The sequence below is a fragment of the Physeter macrocephalus genome, chromosome 21, assembly GCF_002837175.3.
Source record: "Physeter macrocephalus isolate SW-GA chromosome 21, ASM283717v5, whole genome shotgun sequence".
Taxonomy (NCBI): domain Eukaryota; kingdom Metazoa; phylum Chordata; class Mammalia; order Artiodactyla; family Physeteridae; genus Physeter; species Physeter macrocephalus.
In genome coordinates this window covers 107,433,986-107,450,963 of record NC_041234.1, presented here as the reverse complement: position 1 = coordinate 107,450,963, position 16,978 = coordinate 107,433,986, and the positions used below count along the sequence as shown (strand labels likewise).

The 16,978-nt window shown below is 41.8% G+C and overlaps 2 protein-coding genes across 2 annotated transcripts in view; one reads left to right on the top strand and one right to left on the bottom strand.

Annotated features, from left to right (window-relative positions):
* The window catches only part of LOC102992353 (transmembrane 9 superfamily member 2-like), a 102,068-nt gene extending 88,018 nt beyond the window's left edge, over positions 1-14,050 (bottom strand). The window contains 6 exon segments of the mRNA XM_028482341.1: positions 1,359-1,386; positions 3,607-3,646; positions 7,197-7,291; positions 8,654-8,720; positions 13,863-13,945; positions 14,047-14,050. Coding sequence (XP_028338142.1) covers positions 1,359-1,386; positions 3,607-3,646; positions 7,197-7,291; positions 8,654-8,720; positions 13,863-13,945; positions 14,047-14,050 — 317 coding nt within the window.
* A 73-nt stretch (positions 14,051-14,123) lies between these two features.
* The window catches only part of LOC102977413 (zinc finger protein 436-like), a 21,766-nt gene continuing 18,911 nt past the window's right edge, over positions 14,124-16,978 (top strand). Inside the window, 1 exon segment of the mRNA XM_024128079.3 lies at positions 14,124-14,655. Within this exon segment, the coding sequence (XP_023983847.3) occupies positions 14,124-14,655 (532 nt within the window).

Sequence of the window (16,978 nt, the reverse complement as noted above, 5' to 3'; positions counted from 1 at the left end):
TTTCAGATTTTTCACCATTAGTGTATAGGAATGCAAGAGATTTCTATGCATTAATTTTGTATCCTGCTACTTTACCAAATTCATTGATTAGCTCTAGTAGTTTTCTGGTAGCATCTTTAGGATTCCCTGTGTATAGTATCATGTCATCTGCAAACAGTGACAGATTTACTTCTTCTTTTCCAATTTGGATTCCTTTTATTTCTTTTTCTTCTCTGATTGCTGTGGCTAAAACTTCCAAATCAACATTGAATAATAGTGGTGAGAGTGGGCAACCTTGTCTTGTTCCTGTTCTTAGGGGAAATGGTTTCACGTTTTCACCATTGAGAATGATGTTGGCTGTGGGTTTGTCATATATGGCTTTATTATGTTGAGGTAAGTTGCCTCTATGCCTACTTTCTGGAGGGTTTTTATCATAAATGGGTTTTGAATTTTGTCAAAAGCTTTTTCTGCTTCTATTGAGATGATCATATGGTTTTTATCCTTCAGTTTGTGAATATGGTCTATCACATTGATTGATTTGCTTATATTCAAAAATCCTTGCATTCTTGGGATAAACTCCACTTGATCATGCTGTATGATCCTTTTTATGTGATGTTGGATTCTGTTTGCTGGTTATTGTTGAGGATTTTTGCATCTATGTTCATCAGTGATATTGGCCTATAGTTTTCTTTTTTGTGACATCTTTGTTTGGTTTTGGTATCAGTGTGATGGTGGCCTCTTAGAATGAGTTTCGGAGTGTTCCTCCCTCTGCTATATTTTGGAAGAGTTTGAGAAGGTTAGATGTTAGCTCTTCTCTAAATGTTTGATAGAATTCGCTTTTGAAGACATCTGGTCCTGGGCTTTTGTTTGTTGGAAGATTTTTAATCACAGCGCTTGTGATTGGTCTGCTTATATTTTCTATTTCTTCCTGGTTCATTCTCGGAAGGTTGTGCATTTCTAAGAATTTGTCCATTTCTTCCAGGTTGTCCATTTTACTGGCATAGAGTTGCTTGTACTAATCTCTCATGATCCTTTGTATTTCTGCAGTGTCAGTTGTACTTCTCCTTTTTCATATCTAATTATATTGATTTGAGTCTTCTCCCTTTTTTTCTTGATGAGTCTGGGTAATAGTTTATCAATTTTATTTATCTTCTCAAAGAACCAGCTTTTAGTTTTAATGATATTTGCTATTGTTTCCTTCATTTCTGTTTTCATTTATTTCTGATCTGTGCTTTATGATTTCTTTCCTTCCGCTAACTTTGGGGGGTTTTTTGTTCTTCTTTCTCTAATTGCTTTACGTGTAAGATGACGCTGTTTATTTGAGATGTTTCTTGTTTCTTGAGGTAGGATTTTATTGCTATAAACTTCCCTCTTAGAACTGCTTTTGCTGCATCCCATAGGTTTTGGGTCATTGTGTTTTCATTGTCATTTGTTTCCAGGTATTTTTTTATTTCCTCTTTGATTTCTTCAGTGACCTCTTGCTTATTTAGTAGTGTATTGTTTAGCCTCCATGTGTTTGTATTTTTTACAGTTTTTTTTTCCTGTAATTGATATCTAGTCTCATAGTGTTGTGATCAGAAAAGATATTTGATATGATTTCAGTTTTCTTAAACTTAACAAGGCTTGATTTGTGTCCCAAGATATGATCTATTCTGGAGAATGTTCCATGAACACTTGAGAAGAAAGTGTATTCTGTTGTTTTTGGATGGAATGTCCTATAAATATCAATGAAGTCCACGCTGTTTAATGTGTCATTTAAAGCTTGTGTTTCCTGGAGACCTTCAAGATGGTGGAGGAGTGAGACATGGAGATCGCCTTCCTCCCCACAAATACATCAGAAATACATCTACATGTGGAACAACTCCTACAGAACACCTACTGAACGCTGGCAGAAGACCTCAGACTTCCCAAAACGCAAGAAACTCCCCACATACTGGCCGTGTCACTGACAGGGTCTTGGTGCTCCGGTCGGGTGTCAGGCCTATGCCTCTGAGGTGGGAGAGCCGAGTTCAGGACATTGGTCCACCAAAGACCTCCCAGTTCCACGTAATATTAAATGGCAAAGGCTCTCCCAGAGATCTCCATTACAACGCTAAGACCCAGCTCCACTCAACAACCAGCAAACTACAGTGCTGGACACCCTATGCCAAACAACTAGCAAGACAGGAACACAACCCCACCCATTAGCAGAGAGACTGCCTAAAATCATAATTAGGTCACAGACACCCCAAAACACACTACCAGATGCGGTCCTGCCCACCAGAAAGACAAGATCCAGCCTCATCCTCCAGAACACAGGCACCAGTCCCCTCCACCAGGAAGCCTACACTACCCACTGAACCAACCTTAGCCACTGGGGGCAGACACCCAAAACAACAGGAACTATGAATCTGCAGCCTGTGAAAAGGAGACCCCAAACACAGTAAGTTAAGCAAAGTGAGAAGACAGAGAAACACACAGCAGATGAACGAGTAAGACCAAACCACCAGACCAAACAAATGAAGAGGAAATAGGCAGCCTACCTGAAAAAGAATTCAGAGTAATGATAGTAACGATGATCCAAAATCTTGGAAACAGAATGGAGAAAATGCAGGAATCTTTTAACAAGGACCTAGAAGAACTAAAGAGCAAACAAACAATGATGAACAACCAATAAATGAAATTTAAAATTCTCAGAGCAGAATAAAGAAAAAAGAATGAAAAGAACTGAGGACAGTCTCAGAGACCTCTGGGACAACATTAAATGCACCAACATTCGAATTATAGGGGTCCCAGAAGAAGAAGAGAAAAAGAAAGGGACTGAGAAAATATTTGAAGAGATTATAGTTGAAAACTTCCCTAATATAGGAAAGGAAATAGTCAATCAAGTCCAGGAAGCACAGAGAGTCCCATACAGGATAAACCCAAGGATAAACACGCCAAGACACATAATAATCAAACTGTCAAAAATTAAATACAAAGAAAACATATTAAAAGCAGCAAGGGAAAAACAACAAATAACACACAAAGGAATCCCCATAAGGTTAACATCTGATCTTTCAGCAGAAACTCTCCAAGCCAGAAGGGAGTGGCAGGACATATTTAAAGTGATGAAGGAAAAAAACCCTACAACCAAGATTACTCTACCCAGCAAGGATCTCATTCAGATTTGATGGAGAAATTAAAACCTTTACAGACAAGCAAAAGCTGAGAGAGTTCAGCACCACCAAACCAGCTTTACAACAAATGCTAAAGGAACTTCTCTAGGCAAGAAACACAAGAGGAGGAAAAGACCTACAAGAACAACCTGAAACAATTCAGTAAATGGTAATAGGACCATACATATCGATAATTACCTTAAATGTAAATGGATTAAATGCTCCCACCAAAAGACACAGACTGGCTGAATGGATACAAAAACAAGACCCATCTATATGCTGTCTACAAGAGACCCACTTCAGACCTAGGGACACATACAGACTGAAAGTGAGGGGATGGAAAAAGATATTCCATGCAAATGGAAATCAAAAGAAAGCTGGAGTAGCGATTCTCACATCAGACAAAATAGACTTTAAAATAAAGACTATTACAAGAGACAAAGAAGGACAGCTTTTTCTTTTGATTTTCATTTGCTGTATCATAAGATTTTACACAAACCTTTACACGTTTCTGTCTCATTAAAAGAAAACTATTACAAAAGAAAATTTAAAATATTAAGAGATTTGACTAAATTGTATAAATCAAATGTCACAAAACAAGCACTTTATCTTACAAGTAAAACTTTTCTTCAGAGACTTCAGTATGCCATCATTCTCAGCACTATCTCCTCTACATTTCAGTTCATACCTAAAATGATTACAGTAGACACACAGACACATACACTGCTTTCACCACTAAACAGAAGAATTTGCCTTCTTGGGCTTCCCTGGTGGCGCAGTGGTTGCGCGTCCACCTGCCGATGCAGGGGAATCGGGTTCGCGCCCCGGTCTGGGAGGATCCCACATGCCGCGGAGCGGCTGGGCCTGTGAGCCATGGCCGCTGAGCCTGCGCGTCCGGAGCCTGTGCTCCGCGACGGGAGAGGCCACGACAGTGAGAGGCCCGCATACCACAAAAAAAAAAAAAAAAAAAAGAATTTGCCTTCTTCAGTATTATAAAAGGTGGGGTATAAAATCCATTGTAGCAGCGGGCTTCCCTGGTGGCGCAGTGGTTGAGAATCCGCCTGCCAATGCAGGGGACACGGGTTCGTGCCCCGGTCCGGGAAGATCCCACATGCCGCAGAGCGCGTGGGCCCCTGAGCCATGGCCGCTGAGCCTGCGCATCCGGAGCCTGTGCTCCGCAACGGGAGAGGCCACAACAGTGAGAGGCCCGTGTACCACAAAAAAAATAAATAAATAAATAAAAATTTAAAAATCCATTGTAGCGGGAATTCCCTGGCAGTCCAGTGGTTAGTACTTCATGCTTCCACTGCAGGGGACGCAGGTTCTATCCCTGGTTGAGGAACTAAGATCCCGCAAGCCTCACGGTGCAGCCAATAAATAAATAAATAAAATCCACTGTAGCTTTCTAAAAACTACCCTGATCTACAACCCTTCACTTAAAACTGATAATAAAATTGGTTATAGTGATGGTTACACAACTCCATGAGTATACTATAAAGCATTGAATTGGACACTTATGAGTGGGTGAATTATTTGGTATGTGAATGATCTCTCAATAAAGCTGTTACCAAAAAAAGTGACAATAAAATATTTGATACTTTTAATATGAAACCTCTTGTTTACAAAGTCTAGCTACAGGAGATTATCAAGATGAAGTGCCAATGTGGTTCATCAGAAAACAATAAGCAAGAATAAACAATGAAAATTTAACACTTCATATCCTGAAATCATACAAATATTAACCCTAAAATTCCTACTGGCGACTGAACTAAAGTGTCATGTTTCTTCCGTCCAAAGGATAGCATTTCTTGAAAAGGCACACTTTTCTCTTAGGACAATGGTACTCCACAGGGGAATTGTGTGCAACTTTAATCATCGAAAAGCAAATGCCTGCCACACAGACCAATGGAACACATCAACAGAGAACCCAGAAATAGACCTACACAAGTAGGCCCAAGTGATTTTTTCACAAAGGTGCAAAAGCAAGTAAGTGGAGGAAGAAGTGAAATTGCTGAAAAGGTCTTTCCAGCAAATGGTACTGAAGCAACTGCACACCTACAGGCAAAAAAAAAAAAAGAATTTCAACCCAGACCTCACACCTTATACAAAAAATAACTCGAAATGGATCAGACTTAAATATATTAAGTCAAATTATAAAACTTTTAGAAGAAAGTCTTTAGGACCTAAGGCTATGCAAAGCCTTCTTAGACTTGACACCAGAAGCATGATGCATAAAAAGAAAACTTGATTACTGGACCACATAAAATTTAAAACATTTGCTTTGTGAAAGACCCTATAAAGAAGACAAAAACACAAGCCACAGACTGGGAGAAACTATTTGCAAACTACTGTTGCAATAAAGGAATCATAACTATTGATAGAATATACAAAGAATTCTGAACACTAAATAGAAAAAGAATAGAAAATGGGCAGCATAAGGGAGCCTTGTGCTGATGGAACTATGCTGTGTATTGACTGTGCTGGTGTGTACACGAATCTGCATCTCACACACACATAAACACACACACACACACACACACACACAAGAGCACATGTAAAACTAGTGAAATCTGAAAAAGGTCTGTGCATTGTCCAACATCAATTCCCTGGTTTTGCTATTGTACTATAGTCATGCAAGATGTTACAATTGGGCAAACCTGGGTATAGGGTACACAAGACCTCCCTGTTCATTTTTTTGTAGCTTCCTGTGAATCTGTAATTATTTCAAAATAAAAAGTTGTAAAACAAGCTAACGTCTGATGGTTTCACATATATTAAAACTGATCAAATTATACACTTTCAGTATGTGTAGTTTATTGTACTTCAGTTATACTTCAATGAAGTTGAGAAAAAAGAAGAAAAAAGTTAGTGCCTTCATAACCGTGACTGCTCTTGAATACATCCTTACTCTATCCCCATATCTATTAAGATATCAAGGGCAATATCAATAGACACTGAGAGTCCAATTACATCTACTTATATCACCCTACCCAAAATATACAAGAACAAAAAATTAAACATTTTTTCTTTATGAAGCAAAAATAAAACTTGAAAGGCAAAACCTTTGTGTGGAACCACCAACTACTGCAGATAGCTTAAAGAGCATATAGAGTCATCCCTCAGTATCAGTGGAGGATTGGTTCTAGAACTCCCAAGGATATCAAAATCCACAGATACCAAAATCCACCATTGCTCAAGTCCCTCATATAAAATGGTGGAGTATATGCATATATGTGTGTAGATACATCCTCCCCTATACAGTTGACCCTTGAACAATGCAGAGGTTAGGGGGCCAACCCTCCCTGATGTTGAAAATCTACCTGTAACTTATAGTTGGCCCTCTACATAGATGGTTCCTCTGAATCAGGTTCCACATCCAGGGATTCAGCCAACCACAGATCATATATTGAAAAAAATCGGGGTATAAGTAGACCCACGCAATTCAAACCTGTGCTGTTCAAGGGTCAGCTGTACTTCAAACCATCTCTACATTACTTATAATACTTAATACACAATGTAAATGCTATGTAAATTCTAGTTTTGCTTTTGGGAACTTTCTGGAATTTTATTCCCCGAATATTTTCGATTCCAGGTTGGTTGAATCTTCAGATGCGGAACCCTTGGATTTGGAGGGCCAACTGTATTAATGTATTCTTCTGGCAATGCCAGATTCTACCTCCTTTCCTTTTTCTTTACCTCCTTTTAAAGCAAAGACTCTGGTGCAACCACGGTTGACCCTTGAACGACACAAGTTTGAACTACCCGGGTTCACTTACATGCAGATTTTTTCAATAAATATACAGTGGGCACTCTGATTCCGTGGGTTCCACATCCACAGATTTAACCAACCGTGGATGGCAAACGTAAAATTTAATACACGATCCGTGGTTGGTTGAATCTGCAGATGCGGAACCTGCCTATGTGGACAGCTGACTATGGGCTTGAGCATATGTGGATTTTGGTATCTGCAGTGAGTCCTGGAACCAATCCCCCATGGATACCGAGGGATGGCTGTATATGTAGTCAGTTTTGAGAAGATTCATTTTAAAATAAGATTTAAAATAAGATCAACTGAATAACCTCATAAGGAGATGATGTTATTCGTTCTCCAAATAGTACTTGTCCAAGATTTTCAGAAAGGCTCTTCTTTCCAGAGTCTTGACAGAAGTCAAAAAAAAAAAAAAAAAGAGAGGTTCAAGTAAGGTAAAAAAAAAAAAAAATCAGCAAAGAAATCAGTCCTTATAATTTATCTAGCCTCTCCACTTTTACTGGTAGATTTTTCTAAAAATATGACCCAGAATCTTTCTATTTATGATTTATAGACCTCATTATATGTTCCTCTTTAAACTGTTTAACCTCTGATAATTATGAATTCATTATTTAAAATTCTCATGGTACTGCTGTTGACTTTTGTAACGCAGGTAATCACAATCAAAAAGAAAACAACACTATTTTTAGGATTAAACTTCAAATTACACATAAGCACAAATAAGGAAACAATGGCTTAAAGTCTGTACTGATTCTAACCTGGGACATTTAGAAACTGTAATTATCAGTTCTGATCAAAGGGGAATTAAAAAACAAACACCCCCAAACACATTCCCACATACTCACAAATCAAATAGTTACTAGGTGAGAAGAATTACAATTACCTTTAAGTAAATTTGAATGTAAAATGGCTTAAGTAGAAGATAAAATAAATGGTAGGCCTCTGTAATATCTTAAATTCTCATACTAACACCCTACATTTTCACCTGGTATTTTAATGAAAATCAGACCTGATTTTATTTCTGCTTAATTAGTAGAAATAAAGTAATACCAAAGGGAACTACAATCATTTTTTTCTAAGAAGTACATCATTTGTTGTTATTCTCAAATGAATGATCATACTGAATCTTATAATAACTACTCACTACTAAACTAAGCACCTTCATCCATTAACAATCTCAGTATAAACCTACCTTAGGGGCTTCCCTGGTGGCGCAGTGGTTGCGCGTCCGCCTGCCGATGCAGGGGAACCGGGTTCGCGCCCCGGTATGGGAGGATCCCACGTGCCGCGGAGCGGCTGGGCCCGTGAGCCGTGGCCGCTGAGCCTGCGCGTCCGGAGCCTGCGCGTCCGGAGCCTGTGCTCCGCAACGGGAGAGGCCACAACAGGGGAAGGCCCGCATACCACAAAAAAAAAAAAACCTACCTTAGTATTTGATATTTTAGAAATAAGATACAACTCTGCAAAGATATTTTTTCAAGTTCAAAGTGTAGTAAATTTATAATTTTCCTTTCTTAGAAAGAAAAATCAAGTATGGCAACTTCCTAATTTTTTAAGCACTTGTCTCACATTGAAAGCTCTCTATTCTAATCATTTTTTCTGTTACGTTTATTATAAAATTACCACTACATTTCTTAATATATTCAGGGCTTTCGTTCACTAACTTTAAAAACTTAAGGCACATTTTAACACAATTATATCAATTATGATATAAATTAATCACAATTATATCAATTATATTGGATATAATTATAATACTTAACAACTTACATATTATACTCATAAGGTAGCACAGATTCCACTGAGTCCAGTCTATTTACAAATAGTGCTACTGATGACTACAAGAAGGGAAAAAAAAAATCATTACTAATACAAAGTAATATAAGGTAGCACTTGCAAAATACATAATGAAGTAAGTGAAAGGTAATTGGGTCTATTGCTCCCATCAATTTATAACTGTATAGTTATAAATTTATAACTTAGCACAGTGTTACAAATTTATAACCCAGTACAGTTATAAATTTTTAAAACAGTATAGCTATAAATTCATAACATTTCATTTATCTGGCATCATCAGGGTCTTTGAATACATAAATTTTTCAGATACCGCAGCCATTCTTAACCTTTTTTAATTATAGAACCCTTTGAGAATAGGATGAAAGCTATGGCTCCTCGCCCCAGAAAAGCACACATATTCACCAAATTCCCTGTTCAGCTTTAAGAGGCTTCACAGGGCCCCTAGCGTCCGTGGAATTCAAGTTAAGAACTTGAAATAATTAAAGCTACCTGCATAAGCGCGTTTCTTGCATTATTGTAACCATTTTTATAAGAATTATTCTAACACACACTTCACTCTTTCCTACCTTAAACAAAACATTATGATCACAATTTAACCTTCCTTGATGACTCAGGGTCATTTTGAGCATCAATCATTGCACCTGCTTTGACTCTGTGACATCTCCAGTATCAAATGAGATGAGAACAGCTATTTGCCCCAAAACTGAATGGCAAGAGATAACTATTTACACCCCTGCTACCCACACCCCTCCACCCCTACCAAAGAACATAAACTTGTTTGTAAAGAGTTTCCTTTCTTTTTGTAAAGAGTTTCTCTTTCATTTTGGCTGTCAGCTGTCATTATGCCTTTTCTCCCTTCCTTTTTTCCCCCTAATCTGCTATAGGGTAAGCCCTCAATTTGTGTAATAAATGATCAGATTTGTTAAAACTATGTGAAAAAGGCCATAAAAAAGAATGAAATTTTGCCATTTGCAACACCATGGATGGACCTAAAGGGTATTACGCTTCGTAAAATAAGTTAGACAGAAAAACACAAATACTGTATGATATCACTTATATGTGGATTCTAAAAAATAAGATGAATGAATATAACAAAACAGATATAGAGAACAAACTAGTGGTTACCACTGGGGAGAGGAAAGTGGGGAAGGGCAAGATAGGGGTAGGGAATTCAGAGATACAAACTACTGTGTATAAAGGAAATACGCTGCAAGGATATACCATACAGCACAGGGAGTATAACCAATATTTTATAACTTTTAAAAATTTATTTATTTATTTATGTTTTATTTTTGGCTGTGTTGGGTCTTCGTTGCTGTGCGTGGGCTTTCTCTAGTTGCAGTGAGCGGGGGCTACTCTTCATTGCGGTGTGCAGGCTTCTCATTGCAGTGGCTTCTCTTGTTGCAAAGCATGGGCTCTAGGCGTGCGGGCTTCAGTAGTTGTGGCACGTTGGCTCAGAAGTTGTGGCTCGTGGGCTCTAGAGCACAGGCTCAGTAGTTGTGGCGCACGGGCTTAGTTGCTCCACGGCCTGTGGGATCTTCCTGGACCAGGGCTCGAACCCATATCCCCTGCATTGGCAGGCGGATTCTTAACCACTGCGACACCAGGGAAGTCCTATAATAACTTTAAATGGAGGGAATTCCCTGGTGCTCCAGTGGTTAGGACTCAGTGCTCTCACTGCTGGAGCCCTCAGTTCCATCCCTGGTCAGAGAACTAAGGTCCCACATGCTGCACAGCAAGGCCAAGACTATCTGAGAGCATGAAGTTAGTTCATGAACATTATAACATCTCTTCTGGCTCTTCATAGGACGTTTTTGCTTACTTCCCTGGATCTCAGCTGTGCTCTTGATAATTTACCAGACAGGATTTTTTAAATCACTAAAACAGCAGAACTTGGGTAATCCATCATTCTTTTTCAAAATTTCATATGCTGCTTTCTAAAAGACTGAACATCTGCTATCATCTATACCATGTGGTTAGATTTTTCTTTTTTAAAGACAAGGACATGGAAAGTTATCACACTTGGGAACACATGTAAATAACCTTACTATAACTCTGTAAACAAGAGAATTGTATCTATACTTAGTGAAATCTAATCAGAAATTTAGCAATAGCAACATATATGAGTTATAGTTTTATAAAGGTGAATAGGCAAAGGTTTCTAAAGGACAGCAGATAACTAAAGATAATAGTTCTCATCTAGAGTCCCCAAACTGACAAAGTACATAAGATTTCAACTATATTTTAAAATGTGGGACTTCCCTGGTGGCACAGTGGTTAAGAATCTGCCTGCCACTGCAGGAGACACGGGTTCGAGCCCTGGTCCGGGAAGATCCCACGTGCCACGGAGCAACTAAGCCCGTGCACCACAACTACTGAGCCTACACTCTAGAGCCCGCGAGTCACAACTACTGAAGCCCGCGTGCCTAGAGCCCATGCTCTGCAACAAGAGAAGCCACTGCAATGAGAAGTCCGTGCATCACAACGAAGAGTAGCCCCTGTTCGCCACAGCTAGAGAAAGTCCACGCACAGCAACGAAGACCCAATGCAGCCAAAAATAAATATAAATAAATAAATAAATTTTTTTAAAAATAAATAAAATGCATATTTGGAGCTTACTATATTTATAAGAACCTTGATAGTTTCTCAAATCAAGTGGAAAAAAGATAGATTAATCAATAAATGGTGTTAAGACAACTGGTCACCAATCTGAAAAAAAAATTAAGAGGGCTCCTCTCATATATTACACCAGAAAATGTTAATCTTATTTAAATGTTAAAATTAAAACCATAGAATATAAGAAACCATAGGAGAATTATTTTATAATCTTGGCTGGTATCGTAAAGACCTCTCAAACAGGGCACAAAACTCAGAAGTCATAAAAAATTTGACAAATAGAATAAAAGCCAATTTTTCTAAATGACAAAAGAAAAAAAAAACAATAAGCAAAACCAAAGACAACTGACAAACTTGGAAAAAGGATGCCACAGACAAGGAAGTAGTTTCCTTATTTAAGGGTTTCCACAAATCAATTTTTTAAATGTTCAACTTGGGACTTCCCTGGTGGCACAGTGGTTAAGAATCCGCTTGCCAATGCAGGGGACACGGGTTCTAGCCCTGGCCCAGGAAGATCCCACATGTTGTGGAGGAACTAAGCCCATGTGCCACAACTACTGAGCCCACGCACCTAGAGCCCATGCTCCGCAACAAAGAGAAGCCACCACAATGAGAAGCCCGTGCACCACAAGGAAGAGCAGACCCCGCTTGCTGTAACTAGAGAAAGCCTGCGTGCAGCAACGAAGACCCAACGAAGGAAGGAAGAAAGAAAAGAAAGAAATTCGTTAAAGATTATATTTCTTTGCTAGGAAGCCTGCTGAAATAAAGAGCCAGGACTAGGTATTACCAGTCAGAGAAAAGGCAGGTGTAAAGTAATTTTTAAATGCTATTTCTTAGTTACACGTGTTTCACAAGATGATGGCTCAAAACACCACCATCTATACTTCTCACAGGAAAAGGCAAGATCCAGGATTAAGAGCAAGTTTGCTGCACCTAGAACTGGCCTCTAAAAACCCCAACTTTCAACTTGAATAAGTCTATAGTCAAACCACACCTCGCACTGTTCTCAACTCTGTAATGCCTGTGTGGTTCCTTCTAAGAGAACATTACCCCACACACTCGACTGGGCAACCTGAGGTCAGAAAATAAGTCTTACTATTCATTAGTAGTTTTTGAATTGATTACTTGCAAAAAAAATTTTTTTTTTTTCGGTACGCGGGCCTCTCTCCGTTGTGGCCTCTCCCATTGCGGAGCACAGGCTCCGGACGTGCAGGATCAGCGGCCATGGCTCACGGGCCCAGCCTCTCTGCGGCATGTGGGATCCTCCCAGACCGGGGCACGAACCCATGTCCCCTGCACAGGCAGGCGCCACCAGGGAAGCCCCCCCCCCCAAGATTTTTTAGAGTGAGTTTACAGTTACAAAAACAAGACTGACAAGGAAGGGAGTCAAAAAATTATTGGGGTTTGGTGGACATGCAGAAGAGGAATCGTGCCAGAAATCTCTGGCTAGAGAAAACTCATAATTATAATAGTTACCATTTATTTAAGGCTTACCAGGTGCCAGGTGTTTTTGTCAGTGCTTTTCATACGTTGTCTCATTTTATTCTCACAAGTCTGAGAGGTAAACAATATTATCTTGCTGTTTGCGGAGAGGGCCCAGGAGAAACCAACGTGAATTAACAAGAATTAAGGAGGTAAAAGTGTGTGACCACAGGAGCGAGGGGTGACAGAAACATGGTGGGACTATATCTAAGGAAGACCTAGTGAGTGTGTGAATCTTGAAAGGCAGATTATATTCAGTATAAGGGGGACAGTAGGGAGGCGAAGTAGGAGAGAAGGAGAGGACACGGAGTAGGAGAGGAAGGAACCTTCGAGCGGCAGGGGGGAGGGGAGGAGTTATGATGGAGGAGGAGTTAAGAGAGAGGTGGAGGAGCAGCCAATTGGAAGGGGGGAGAGGTAGGAACCGAGGGGAGGGGGAGTGGCTGAGAGGGAGTAGGCGGGACAGAGCAGGAGCAGAAACTAGAGGAACCAAGATAAGCGAAGAGGGCGGGGCCGAGAGGGAGGGTGGAGCCTAGAAGGAAGAGGGGAAGGGAGGGGGCGGAGTCGAGAGGGAGTGGAAAGGAAGAAGCCCGAGACCGCGGGCAAGGAGCAGACAGAAAAGCATAAAAGGAGGAGCTGTGAGGTGGGCGGAGGAGGAGCTGAGAGGGAGTTAGAGGAAGAGACGAAGGGGGAGGAGCCAAGAGGGAGGGAAAGAGGATCAGCCGCCTGGCAGTGGGAGATCAGCTAGGTGGTTTGTGACCACCTAGAGGGGTGGGATAGGGAGGGTGGGAGGGAGGGAGACGCAAGAGGGAAGAGATGTGGGATTCACTTTGTTGTAAAGCACAAACTAACACACCATTGTAAAGCAATTATACTCCAATAAAGATGTTTAAAAAAAAAAAAGAGAGAGAGGTCCGGATCCGCCAAGTGCGAGGCTCAGCGACTGAGACCCTGAAACACACCCACAGAGGGGGCTCTGGCATTCCGGGTCAGAGTCTGAGAGCTCCCAGCACTGGTGGGCCCCGGTGTGCCCCATACCGCAACCCGAAGCCTCCCCTCACATCTCACTTCCTCCCTCTAGTCCTCACCTTGCAGGTAGAAGTCTCTCGGTCTGCCTCGCAGAAGTTGACCGGAGCCAACGCGGGAAGATAAAAGCCGCGCAGCGGGCGGCCTTAAGCCCCGGGAGCAGCCCCAGCCCCAGCAGCCACCTGAGCCCGGGGAGGGTGGGCCACAGGCGACAGAGGTTGGTTCCCAGGCGGAAACCACGAGTACACATTTTAGGAGCCGGTTCAGCGCTTGAGGACACACACTATGGGCGAGATCGGAACCAGTGGAGGGGAGAAACGGAAATGGTAAGGAAGAACCGTGGACGGACAGGGAAGAGCCGAGACCGGCTGGTGGGACTAGAACTCCAGGGAAGGCCACTTGTTCGGGCGAGACATTGGCTTGGAGCCCGGCTGCTAGACGGCCTGGCTGGCTTTGTGAGCGCGCGGAGCACGCATGCGTGCGGGTCCCCGCCGCGCCTTCCACCGCCCCTCACCCCTCCTCCCTTCCCCCCCACCTCCCTCTCCGTCCTCCCAGCATCCCCAGCCCAGCACTTTCCCGCGGTTCTGGCGGTTCCTCGCGCGCAGCCTTCAGAGCTGCCTCGCGGTGTCCGGGGGGCGGGGGGAGGGGGGAAGCAGCCTGAGAGGTTTCAACTTCCCAGCATCACAGAGTCTCGCGTCCTCCTGATTTTGCCTCTCTTAGTACCAATAGCAGGGTTACCGCCCCGCCATCTTCAGTTCTTGCTGCCAGGGTGGGCAGAGGGGAATTCCTGGGCCTTGCTGCCCAGTGTGGTGGTTGTTCGGCGCTTGAAATGCAACAAGTACGAAACTGATGTCTGTAAGTGTGCATTGTACACGAGGTTTCAAAGAATTTGCACGGTAAAAAGAATGCAAAACCTCTCCAACTTCATATTGATTACATGTTGAAATGATAATATTCGGAGTCTCTTGCATTAAATAAAACATTAAAATTAATTCCACCTGTTTCTTTTTTGTGGCTTAATTTTTTTATTGAAGTATAGTTGATTTACAATGTTGTGTTAGTTTCAGGTGTACAAGACAGTGATTCAGTTATGTGTATATAGCTATTCTTTTTCAGATTCTTTTCCATTATAGGTTATTATAAGATATTGAATATAGTTCCCTCTGCTATACAGTAGGTCCTTGTTGTTTATCTATTTTATAATAAGTGTGCATCTTTTAATCCCAAATTCCTAATTTATCCCTCCCTCTATTTTTTGTGTGTGGCTACTAGAACATTTAAAATTACATATGTGGCTCTAGTTATATTTCTGTTGGACGGTGCAGGTCTGGGGAAGGGGGAAGAAAGGGAAAAAAACTGAAGAAGAGAGAGGGGAAGAAAGGGGGTTGCTCTTAAGATTCTTAAAGTTTTCTTTCTCTTAGCAGCAGGGATCTTATTTTGCGACCTCTGTAAGAATCCTTGTCGCCCTTACCTTCTACTCCTTGTGCTGTCTTATAATGCAAAGTGCCTGTATTTGGACCTAGAAAGTATTGTAGGTATCATAGGACAATGATAGTAGAAGAGCGTATTATTTTTCCTCCTTGTGTCTCAAGAGCTTTGGAGAACAAGAGGTCATTTGTTTGTGCTGAGACGTGTGCGCCTCCCCAAGGGCCTTTCTGTGCAAGTTCCCTGGCTCCAAAAGGTCTGTATCTTCTGCTGATTGGCAGGGGGGCAATTCAAGAAAGAACAAAGGCAGCTAACTGGCCAATAGCAGAGGCAGGTCGAAATTTAGCGAGTTAACTCCTGGATTAGAGGGGTAGAAAAAGTTGTAGGACAAAGGAATGGAGAAAATGTACCAATGATCAGAATTAGCGGAGTTGTTAGTAAAAACATTGAACGTGGAGGCTTCCCTGGTGGCGCAGTGGTTAACAATCCACCTGCCAATGCAGGGGACACGGGTTCAAGCCCTGGTCCTGGAGGATCCCACATGCCGCAGAGCAACGAAGCCCGTGCGCCACAACTACTGATCCTGTGCTCTAGAGCCCATGAGCCACAACTACTGAGCCTGCGTGCCACAACTACTGAAGCCCGTGGACCTAGGGCCCGTGTTCACAACAAGAGAAGCCACTGGAATAAGAAGCCTGCGCACCGCAAGGAAGAGTAGCCCCCGCTTGTGGCAACTAGAGAAAGCCCGCGTGCAGCAACGAAGACCCAACGCAGACAAAAATAAACAAATTAAATAAGTAAATTTATTTAAAAAAAAGATTGAACTTGACCAAAAGAGCTGGAGACATCCCTGTAGAGCGTATTATTTTTCCTCCTTGTGTCTCAAGAGCTTTGGAGAACAAGAGGTCATTTGTTTGTGCTGAGACGTGTGCGCCTCCCCAAGGGCCTTTCTGTGCAAGTTCCCTGGCTCCAAAAGGTCTGTATCTTCTGCTGATTGGCAGGGGGGCAATTCAAGAAAGAACAAAGGCAGCTAACTGGCCAATAGCAGAGGCAGGTCGAAATTTAGCGAGTTAACTCCTGGATTAGAGGGGTAGAAAAAGTTGTAGGACAAAGGAATGGAGAAAATGTACCAATGATCAGAATTAGCGGAGTTGTTAGTAAAAACATTGAACGTGGAGGCTTCCCTGGTGGCGCAGTGGTTAACAATCCACCTGCCATTTGGACCTAGAAAGTATTGTAGGTATCATAGGACAATGATAGTAGAAGAGCGTATTATTTTTCCTCCTTGTGTCTCAAGAGCTTTGGAGAACAAGAGATCATTTGTTTATGCTGAGACGTGTGCGCCTCCCCAAGGGCCTTTCTGTGCAAGTTCCCTGGCTCCAAAAGGTCTGTATCTTCTGCTGATTGGCAGGGGGGCAATTCAAGAAAGAACAAAGGCAGCTAACTGGCCAATAGCAGAGGCAGGTCGAAATTTAGCGAGTTAACTCCTGGATTAGAGGAGTAGAAAAAGTTGTAGGACAAAGGAATGGAGAAAATGTACCAATGATCAGAATTAGTGGAGTTGTTAGTAAAAACATTGAACGTGGAGGCTTCCCTGGTGGCGCAGTGGTTAACAATCCACCTGCCAATGCAGGGGACACGGGTTCAAGCCCTGGTCCTGGAGGATCCCACATGCCGCAGAGCAACGAAGCCCGTGCGCCACAACTACTGATCCTGTGCTCTAGAGCCCATGAGCCACAACTACTGAGCCTGC